General features: G+C 27.6%; 1 protein-coding gene across 1 annotated transcript in view; it reads right to left on the reverse strand.

Annotated features, from left to right (window-relative positions):
- Window positions 1-10,194: 10,194 nt before the first annotated feature.
- LOC108686324 overlaps window positions 10,195-12,387 on the reverse strand; it is a 6,729-nt gene continuing 4,536 nt past the window's right edge. Inside the window, exons 3-4 of the mRNA XM_018191584.1 lie at window positions 11,944-12,104; window positions 10,195-10,873 (exon numbers count right to left, since the gene is read on the reverse strand). Of these exons, the coding sequence (XP_018047073.1) occupies window positions 10,672-10,873; window positions 11,944-12,104 (363 nt within the window). The 3' untranslated portion in view covers window positions 10,195-10,671. The remainder of the gene's footprint in view (window positions 10,874-11,943; window positions 12,105-12,387) is intronic.

The following is a 12,387-nucleotide window of genomic DNA, read 5'->3' on the forward strand; positions in this document are numbered from 1 at the left end:
ATTTCTACATATTATTTCTTTTTAATTTCAGATTTTTCAAATTTATTCAGAAAAAAAGAATCATGAAACAATTATTTTACATATAAAATATTTTACATATAAAATTAAAAATATTTAAATTAAATAATAATTCACCTAATTTCACCTAATTTTATATTTTTCAAGAAATTTATAGAAATGAAAAGTAATGAAATATTTCTAGAAGTCTCTTGAAAAGAATAAAATTCTTTTCAAGAGACTTCTAGAAATAAAAAATGACAGAAATATTTTATTTAATATTTTTTTATTAGCGGTAATTAGCTAGACGGTAGAAAAGTCTTGATCGTATTGCACATATAGTTAAATAATCTCTCAATGTACACGAGAATTTATTCTTTAGAGATTTTTTGAGAAACTGAATATTTCGAAGGCGTAACTCGAGTTCGAAGTGTCCTATATCTTTTTCTAATCAATCCAAGTAAAAGATGTTACAAGATGTTACAAGTTGCTAATTCCAAAAATATATTGACGATGACTTCTCTTTGATTTCCTGTGCAACGATATGATTCATGATATAACGATCTTTAAAGGAACATATGACATCGATGACAGGAAACTAATAACACATAACATCGTTAATCGAAGTGATTTACGGAGATTATTATTGAGAGCAAAAAAGATATATTTTTATAATTTTTCTTTTTTTTTTTTCTTTTAATCCTTAATTTATTGCATTTTTTCCTTTAATTGGCGTAAATGTGATTATTTACAAAAAAAATCATTTAAAATATTATCACATGGAAAGTAGAAGAGAGGGAAGGGGGGATACAGGTTTTGTATTAAAAGACAACCAAAAATGCGAAAAATGGAGCAAAGGCGGCGCGATCTCCGAAACTGCTGCATGTCAATCAAAAATATCGCTTTCTTTTAATCTTATATTCCGCTTTTCAATGTTTTCATAAAACATTAAAAAATAATAAAATCTTTTAGATAATACAAAATTTCCAAAGAGATATATGTATTTGACATAAATATTTTCCCATATATTCTGAACATAAAGAAAAACATATGCATGCGTATTTTTATTTTATAATTATTTCAAATTGCAAATTTATTGCACTGAGATTGCAATGAAGACAAAAGAGGAATAGTTCGTGCATCTCTCTTGTTCTAAGAAAAATAAATATTCTCAAAGGAAACGTGGACACTGCGTCAGATTATAGATAGAATTAATTGCTTTCTACGAGTTCGTTATTCCATTTTTGTCTCCAGTCTGAATTCACGACCGACTTCAAACTCTATCATTGACACTTTGAAATCGATGATAAATTTAAACTGGAAATTGGACAAGAGAACAACCTGAGGATGAATTATATGTTTTTATGAGTGTGAATTATATGTTTTTATGAATTTGACGAAATAAATTGATTTTGTGTGTGTGTGTGTGTGTGTGTGTGTGTGTGTGTGTGTGCGCGCGTGCGTGCGTGCGTGCGTGCGTGTGTGTGTGTGTTATGTATATACATGTATACACACACACACACACACACACACACACACACACACACACACACACACACACACACACATATATATATATGTAAAATGAATTCAAGAAGAATAACGAAGTAACTAGTATCCTTACTCTCCAGTCTCATCTCAAAAATAATAGAAAACGGTATTATTTTGTTTAATTTAATTTAATTTAGTTTAGTTTAATTTTTAAATTTGTAAATTTAAATAAATTAACATTTAAAACTAATTAAAATTAATTTTTTAACAAAAAATAAAAATAAATAAAGGAAAAGATAAAGTTCGATGTAATTAGCTCTTTAATTTATGATATATAAACTATAATATATAAACGAATTTCCGAATTTCAATTAAATTATTAATGAATAAATTTAATTACTATCAACTTGTATTAACATTTTCAAATACTTAATCCAATTACTGTTAGATTTAAAAAATAAATTTATTATCACGCTTCTATATAGGTGTATTAATAAAACAAATTATTATTTATTAATTTATTCATCATTGAAATCTAGAAATGTGTTAATGTAATGCGTAAATTAAAGAACTAATTATATTAAACTTTTTATCTCCGTTTCTTTGTGTAATTTTTGTTAACAAAATAACTTCAATTAATTTTGAATTTTATTGAAATTACAAAAAAATTAAAGTTGCGGAAAACGAGGCATTCATCCTTAAGAGGAAGAAAAGGAGTTCTCACATGAAAGACTGATAAAGAATGATTTCACGGATTTTCACAGACATTAATAATATTACATCGATTCCGCAACAAGTTATACTTTTTTCTTTAAATTTATCTTAGCAAAGGTATGTATGCTCACGAAAAATTGAGACAATTATGTCTCAATGCTAGTTATGAGAAATCTATCACAACTATGTCCATAAGAAAATGGATCATACCTCGGAAAAACCCGTTTCTTCACTAAATACAAAAAACACTATTTGGTTTGGTCTGTTTTGCAGCACATATACATGAAAAGAAGGACCGACGATATTAGATCATTTTCTCGAATGATCTTAATCAACGGATCCGAACATTAATGTCTTTTTCTTTTGAAAATTGAGTTTTTGATATTATTCTGAGAAGCAAAACAATATACCTGCTGATGATTACGCAGCTAATTTTATGCGTTTTATTTTATTTTTCAGTTTCTTTGATCTCAAACTTGCATTTCGTCACATATCGCTCGAACAAACGGATTGGTAAAGGATAAAAATGCTCCAGCAACGTACAGAATGCGAGTAAAGACACACTCGCTTGTACGACGCGCGGAACGCGACTGAAGGCGCGTCGAAGCGCCGGTCCGAGAGGAGGAATCACCGGTCCGACGCGGCGCCGTACTTTCATGCGCCCACGCTCGCGCACGTGTCGAAGGACTCGCGAATTTACCCCCGAATAATAAAATAATATACATCTCCGTGATGTATTAATAATAAAATATGATATGACACTAGCTTTTATTATATGGTTTGTTGATTAAGAAACAAAATAATATAAGAAAGACAAAGTAAGCAAGAAAGAAAGAGAAAGAGAGAAGGGGGAAGGATGAGAGAGAGAGAGAGAGAGAGAAGAGAAAAAAATTTACATATTGTAAAATTAAATTATTTTAAATTAAATTACTTTTATTCAAGTTTATTTAATTAAATTTAATTAAAAAGAAGCGTAAATTGATGTAGTTTTTCATGATAAAAAGTCGTTTTAATTCCATATAAAGTAAGGAATGTAAAAGATGATTTTCAATTTTTTATTTTAAAAATACAAAAATATTATTAAGCTCACTTCTTTTTTGAAATGAGATTTCACTTCTTTGGAGTGAAATTTCACTCAAAGAGAGTGAAAATTGTCACTCTTTTTCAAGAAGTCAAATATTTTCAGTGTTTTCTAAAAACGGTCGTATTTCTACTCTCTCTGTCAGAGTGAGATTTTACTTCAAGAAATTAAATTAAATTTAAAGAGTGAGATAACTATTTTTATCATACAAGCATTTAAAATCCAATTAGACCCTTTAAGGCTTTGATTTTTATAATTTGTGATATTTATGATACAAAAATATAAACTGCATATGTACGTGTGTAAAGATATTATAAGAACAATATATATAACATTTGCATTATTTGAATTTTAATAACGACATTTCATACCTATCTGATCAATTGCTTATTTTCGAGGTATTGAATAGGTTGAGCCTCGAATATGTTTGAAGAATAATCTTTGATAATCCGTGAAATTAATTAATACTAAACGAGATTTCGCGATAGAGTTAAAACCATTGATTGCATCTGATCGAAATTGACTGGAATTAATTCAAATCAATCGGGAGGGAGATAAAGATAAGCTCACACAATAAAATCCGACCACTTGTTGAAGTAACAAATACCTGTATTTATCCACGATTTGCAAATATGCCAATACAATTACACGCGTGTTTGTTAAATATTTTCATTGAACAACTATTATAACTATATTTGATGAAGAAAGTTACAACTATATGTAAAAATTATAAAAAGTTTAATATTAGAGACATTTCTTGTAATTTTTTTTCTTTGTAAATTTGTTTGTAAATCCTTGTACTTTCTTTATAAATTTCTTACCATTTCCTTTTACTTTCATTTATTTCTTAATATATTATAATTGTGTTATATGTAATATTTACTGATTTTTTAAATTGTTTTATTATTAACAAATACGCATAAAATTTTACAATTTTAGTATTGATTCAATATTATAATTTAATATTATAAGTCAATAAATCTTGATGTTTTGTATAATGCTTCTTGATACTCATTAATTTATTTATTATAGATTTCTCTCTTTGATATGCATAATGTCGACAATCTTAAATTCTGACCACACAATCAACACCGCTACAAATTACGGTACATGTTCCAACATGCAACCCGCATTTCGCTGTGTATGCACAAGGGATATGTCATTAAAATTTTGTAACACCTATATGTATATAACACCTATATTCCAAGTGCATCCAAATGTCGCGAATGCATGTTTAACAGAACGGAAGTTACGCCTGCCCGCGTTTCGACAACAAAACCGATAATAATGGACTTGACGTAAGCTCGACACACCGAAAAGGCACCCTTTATTGTCATTCGTATCAATGCACCAATGATGTATGCGGAATATTGAGCAGATCGCAGTAGAAATTGAAAAAGACTTGATGGAAATCCAGATGAAGAAAAACTCTGTGATATAAAATTAAATTAATTACTTAATTCTCATATTATGTAATTCTTCTGTAACCGCATTGTTCATAGGGCCATATTAAGACAACTTTTCACCTATTATTTTAAACGCAATTAATAGAAATATTCCATAATTATTATCTTTGTCCATCAAATCGATTATTAATTAATCTTATTATATTAATTATGCTACAATCTCGATAGTTATTCATCGGATAGTCATTGTCGACTGAATAGTCTGATTTTATTATCAATAAGTATAACATTACGCTTGCTCTATTCGCAAATGATGAATGTAACATTTAGTACTGTCATGGTAATGAAAATTTATTATCATTTTTCCTATCTATTTTATATGCATTTTTTCTATATTACTTTCCTTTATTTCCAAAATTGTGGAGACATGTTCTTACAAAACATATCTTATTCTTCTGATTCAATAGTAGAAATTTTAGAAAAAAATGTTTGAAAGAGACGGAGGAAATAAGATAAATAAAATGTGAATTTGATGTGAAACAGTAGCACAAACTAAAAAAGATGAAAGTAAAACATAATTTTTGTCTTCTGAAAAACATAACACTTTAACACTTTTTAAAAAAATATATGCTATATATATTTTTGATAGATTCAATAAGCTTTCATGATATCAATCTTAAGAATAAGAATCTATTATTATCAATACGCGAAAAGTGCACTCATTCCTGATTTACTTTTTATACATGGTTTTTTTACTCAGTAAAATATCCCTCCATTCATACAATATTTTTTGCAAACTTTTATTATTGTTTTTGTGTAAATATATGAAATAAATGATTTTATAACATATATGGGCTTTTCTCTTGCGTTTTTTTTTGTACTAGCAGACTCCATTTACGCGATTCTCAACCAGGTAAAAAAGAAACTGTAGAATGAATAAGTATTCCGCAGATATAAATCAAGAGACTACTTTTAGTTATTAACTACCATCTAAACTGCATCCCTTTTAAACCAAATTTGTCACGTATCGACATTCAAAGTTATAAGTTGTTCTTCTTCTGACAATTTTTATCGGTTTTTATGTCATTGTAATTTTATCGAATTGTATTTATTCATTGAAACGAATGATATAGAACAAGATATGCATTAATTAAACATTTTTATTACAAACTGACAATAAGTAAAGTGCTATAGAAAGATATTTCAGCAAGCATTCGGTGCTTTTGAAAAATCAACAAATAATTTAACTGTTTTGAAAATGGTCTAATGTCAATAAATTGACGATTGTTGGACATTTTATAACTAGCACAAATAACATTGCAAAATTATGTAAATAGTTCTCGTATATATATGTCGTTCTCGACAGCTTCAAAAATTACTGAAAAAAAAAAGAAAATGAGATAAAATTTAAATGTGAAGAAGTAATAGCACATCTTAAAAACTTTTCGAGTGAAAATGAAATACAAATTATTTATCTCTCAAAAAAATAAATCCACTTCTTCTGATTCAATAAGTTCCTGTAAAATTAATCTCTAATTCAGATTATTATTAATACATGTGATAAAATAATAAAGATATAGTGCGCGAAATAAAAAGCATTTTACATTTGTAGTTATATAGTAATATTATAATAATTTATGTTTACGTTTGCACGCACGCACGCACGCACGCACGCACGCACAATAGTTAATTCACATTAATCACATAACAAATATTATTTGACGATTGTTGCATAGAGCTCTAAATAGACGTGCACGTTAATACGAAATCGTGATCGGACCAAATTAATCATTCACACATACGCATACGTGTACGGATATCGTGAGAGGCGGCATTTCTAGAAGAAGAAAACGTGATGGCACAGATCAGAGCGATGATCGGTGCATCGTTACATGTGTTCGTTAATCCCGTTTATTGTTGGAAACGCCGCCGCTAACTATGATCTCCATGTTTTCAGAAACATCAATCAGGAAAAGATCGAGGGCCCGTGGGGGATCGCGAATATATAGTTTAATATATAGTTCGGCTATGAGTTATACGTAGTGACTCAGGTGGTACTTAGTATCCCCAGGCGTTGTCCTAAAGGCGATCCAGGGACTGGAGTTTCCTCAGGCGAAATCGCCATCTTAAATACGCAATAACATAAGCCATAGAGACAGCGAATTGTATTTGTTAAGCATTGTGGGCTTGATATGAATTATACTCGATTTAATTAAACATTATTCATAAATGAAAATACAGCGATATTAGTTGTTTCCCTGAATCATGAAACAACGGTAAAACATTTATTTTGTTTTTTATTACATGGTGCAATTTTCTATTTTTCTATAAATTAACATCGAATACAAATGCGCAACGTATTACACATACGTAGGTACACATAATAATGTACCTGTTAATTTTACTACAAAATTGTAAGTTCAATGCTTTTCTCTTCTTCTCTCTGCTTTTCTCTTCTCTCTCTCTCTCTCTCTCTCTCTCTCTCTCTCTCTCTCTTCTTTTTTACAACAACGCAAATATAAAAACATTTACAACATTTTCGCGTTCTCATTAAAAATTTTTTTAATTTCTCGATAAAATACATCTTAGCCCGGCCAGATCCTCATTATTTGAATCATTTTACATCGATTTATGAGCTATAGTTTTTTAATAAAAATTATATAGAATTTTTATAAAAATTAAAGGAGGAAATCTGAATATTGACAAGAAGGTTAAAACCTAGAAATGTTTTTAGCAGTTTTTAAAATTTTTGCGTAAACTAAAAAAAGTGTAGTAAAATTTTAATGATCTCTCTCTTTGCACGAATAAAATTTTAATAAAAATATCAACAGTACCATTTTTTATAAGATATATTAAACCATGTGATTTTTTTTACATAAATTTTAAATTCTTGTAATTATTCTATTTTTAAATATACATAATATATCAAATAAACTAGAAATCTATACTGATCGAAGCTAGATCTTTAAATAATTTAATGTGTAAATGAATTATATAATGACCGCCAAAAGTTCCGGGCCAGCTAAATATTTTAAATAATACGTCGTGATGAACATATATACACGAGTTTATATTCAAAAGAAGATATTTAATATACAGTTTAACCTTTTTATTTAATTTTATAATTGTGAATCATTATTTCTGAGCTTTATTTCTTTGTTTCCCATTGAGTGTATTATTTCTGCCAATCTGCAAGTGACTTGCTCTCAATAGAAGATTTTTGATTTTATATTCGCTGAGGAGGCCTTCAAAGAGAGCCGAATTTGTAATAAATGAAGATAACAATCAACACCTATCTGCTTCTCTTATCTCTTCGCTTTTACATCAGTGTATGGTTTTTAGTCTTATCTGAATTTTTATTTTATTGTTTAATAGAAAATAATTTTATTACAGTGTTTTGAAAGCTGTTAACACCAACTATTAGATTTTGACATCAAAAATGGGGTATTTCATTTTAAAAAATCGATGTGACTTCGATCTGATATTGGCGACATCATCTAAGATCAAACTAATAAGATCAAATTAAATAGATCTTTTTAAACCCTACAATTTTTATTTAAAATATTTTTCTCAAAAATGCATATTTTTCAAGATATTCAGCCGACCCACAGGCACTGTATACTATATATACCATATTTGTAGTTATTCGAACTGCACGCCGAATTGATTTTCCGGACTTATAAACGCAATTAACCCTTTGTTGACTGGGTATGAACCACCCACAAAATCATTTTAACTCTCTGAAACTCAATTTTCTTTTATTTTGTAGAATAAAAATACAATGTTTATAAAAAAAATATGTTTTTTCAATTCCCAAAATAGCTATTGACCTATATTGAATATGCAAAATAAATATTCTTTATTCAAAACCAATTTATAAACTAATTTTTTTTTCAAAGTATTATATCTGAGCAACAATTCTGTAAATTTTTAACTTTTAATATTGAATTTTTTAAAAGTTACAATTTTTCAAAGATTTTACTCGTTTTTTCTCTATTTATTGAACTCAAGAATTTTTTTCACAAAAACTGTAATGAAATTTCAATCAAAAACTATTTGAATGTATTTTACAGACCTTAAAATTGACCAATAATTTTTTTCATATTGATTGGATTTTTTAAATAAGAATGTCAATTGTTTAAACATTGCTCTGGGTGTAAGCCACTTAATGTGTCAAAAAGCGATCAAAAAAAGAGGTGTATCAATGAGGAGTAAACTAATATTTAAGGCTAATAATATCATAAATTAAATTAAATTGATAAGCAATTTTTTTATAATTCGATGCTCAATCAGGCATCATATTAGAAAGATGTTAATTTGCTGAAAAATTGTAAATAAATTTATTGCAAAAAATACTACCTTCGCCGGGAGATATTATATCGAAATATTTTGTATTTCGTATGAACGTCTTAAGCTTTCATTTATCGGACCTGTTCAGCGCGCAGTTCGAATAACTACAAATATGATATACGTGCATGTACATATAGCATATGTATATATATATGCATATATATTATCGATTGTTTCTCACATTTACGGTTTAAAATAATATTTTTATTGATAATATAAAAAATTGCACATCTTAAGACATATGTATATCTTTTATATTTTTATTAATATTCAAACGTTCCAATTCATATTGATATAATAATTATATTATGACTCATTTTAAACTACAATAATCCGGTGTAAGCGGAACTATCTTGTAAAGAGATAAGATTACTTAAGTAATTTTCTGGCTACTCTTATTAGATAATTATTATTTGGCACATTATAATTATCAGGGCCCCTATTCTATAATTCTTAACACTGTCGATATTATATTATCATTGTTCATATTTTACCATAAAATCTGCGCAACGATAATATAATGACATCGACATTATCGTTAAGAATTACAAAATAAGGGTCCACAAATAGCGTTAAATTAACAAACAAATGATATCATAATATTTCACGAAGAGTGCGAAAAGAAGAATATGAATATCATTTTAAAAAGCAATACAGATCATACTGAAAAAGAGAGTGAGAAGGAAAGAAGAGAGAGAGATAACACTTCTTTTAAATAAATTAAAAGTGAATGATTTTTTTATTCGACAAACTTGTTTTTTATAAAATTAATTAGACCAAGAAGAAAAGATTATACACAGTGAGCTTTTTCTCTTTATTTGTTTACTTTATTATACATTGTAAAATTGGTCATTTTTCATTCATAATAAGTAAAATGTTATATATTTACATATTTATTAAAATTTATAAAAAATTTTTATTTCATAGGTTTTATTTTCGATACAAAATTATTTCTGTACATATACATACATTACATATATGTAATGTACATATATGTTATGTACATTACATAAATGTATAATATACATTTAATTTGAGTAACAGTTAATTTATAAAAAAATAGATACGTATAATATTTATAAAATATATTTTAAACAATGAGCAATACAACAGTGAATAGATGATCTTGTGTTTCAGGAAGAAAAGTCGTAGCAATTTTATTTCCAAATAATAATTTTATTTCCTATTGACTTTTTGCATTAAATTTAATAAAAAAATTAACAATTATTCATTATCTCAAAAAAGGTGATATTATATGTATATTCGGTATATAGGATTTTTCTAGGGAATAGATTACATGCAATTCGCATTTTGCTGTGTATATATAGAAACAATGTTGCTAAAATTTTGTAATGTTTATTCCGATATATTTTTAACAGAAATTGTCTGCCTTTACTTTGACAGAAAGCTGATAATAATGTACTAATAATAATGCGCTGATAATGATAAGGTTTTTTATTATTTGTTTCAATGTGAGTTATGGCGACATTGAGCAATATTAAGCAATTTACAACAGAAATTGCGTAAAACTTAATGCATTCCAGGTTATAAATTTAAATATGAATTTCGTTGTTCTTGAATATCGTTCCATTCATTTATATATATATTAAGTTCTTCTTTCTCCCGGTCATACTAAGACAATCTTTTAGCCATGATTTTAAAATCCTTGGAATCAATTCCCGGAAAATATTCTTTTCCATTTTTGTCTATCATATCAGCGAAATTTTTTATCTCGAGTACTTCGAATCCTGCACCCGCTGCTGACTTCTGCGAAATTATTGATGAAAATACAGTGGACGTTGCTGGCACTCCGTACATTTGTCCGATAAGATCCCTAGATTAATATTTTTTACAAGTTACACAAAAAATTCAAAAATAACTGATCAATATGATATTAAATTAATATAATCAGATATTGAAAAATTTGATTTTTGTATTAATAATAAAAATTAATTGTGACTTCTCTTTGGAACTCAAATTTTTGTGATAACAAGATGATCATTTTACAAGTTATTATGCATTGTTAATATGTGCGACTATCATATCTCTAGAATATTTAGATTGTGATATTTGTATTATGTTAGGAAGGTTTTTATTTATGTAATTTGCATTTGAAAGGAATCAAAATCGTTGGTCAAAATGTCTGCACTTTAATTCGGAATAAATAATAAAATTTTATGCACCGTTATATAACCTGGTTCTCTGTTAACTATTTTTTTCCCTTTTTAATAATAAAAAGCCAATTTATTGATAAGATATAATATGTTAAGATAATATGTTCTCTAAATCTGAATCAGTGAATAATCATTGATACTAGTAGCACTAGTATGCCACTGGTAATCAGTGAATTAAATGTGAAATTTCTAACCTATCTAATTATTATGTGATATAATTAACTTTGTTTTAATGCATAAATTCAATGAATATAGTATTAGAAGATTGAAATTAACGTGTAAATATCAGTATTTTAATTACATAATGTTCAAATATTTGTCCTAATATCCTTTTCTAATTAAACTTCACTGATTATCCAGTGCCAAGTATGCCATTGGCTCTGACTAGGTAATCAGTAAATAGTGATTATCCATGATTCAGATTTAAGATTCAGATTAAAGTGTAAATACAATGGCTCATATAAAATTTGTTCAATTTATAGTATTCTTAAAAATATTAAATTTAATTTTTTAACATTTTAGTAATATAAAATTATATCACAAAGATTAAGACAGATCAGGAAAAACAGATAATCTGCACTTTTCGAATATATAATTTATTAGAAAAAATTGAAAAATTCTCTCTACATTTTGTTCTGAAAAAAATTTCTTGAAGAATTTTTGAATATGAAATGACGAAAGTCATAGCATAATCTATTATTTACGAATTAATTTTTTAATAAAATCATACCTGATTTTCAGAATGTCCTTGCCTAATCCATATCCTCGATAATCAGAATCTACACTAAGTCCAATAGCATATAGATATTTGTCAACTTTGTAATGATCATATACTATCTTTGTTGAACCAGTTATGATTTCGAGAACATGTTTACAATTCTCTGACTTAAACTGTAACGATTATCAATTCAACTTATTGTTAGTCATATAATTATACATTGTGATAATGTAGTACTTAATAACGTATAGAAAACAAAATGACTCCGTATGATCCAATATTACGACAAAAGATGAAAAATGCCAATAAGAACATCAAAATACGATTATTATTTGTGTGTGTGTGTGTGTGTGTGCGTGCGTGCGTGCGTGCGTGCGTGCGTGCGTGCGTGCGTGCGTGTGTGTGTGCGTGCGTGTGTGTGTGTGTGTGTGTGTGTGTGTGTGTGTGTGTGTGTGT

Source organism: Atta colombica, unplaced genomic scaffold (genome assembly GCF_001594045.1).
Source record: "Atta colombica isolate Treedump-2 unplaced genomic scaffold, Acol1.0 scaffold175, whole genome shotgun sequence".
Classification (NCBI taxonomy): Eukaryota; Metazoa; Arthropoda; class Insecta; order Hymenoptera; family Formicidae; genus Atta; species Atta colombica.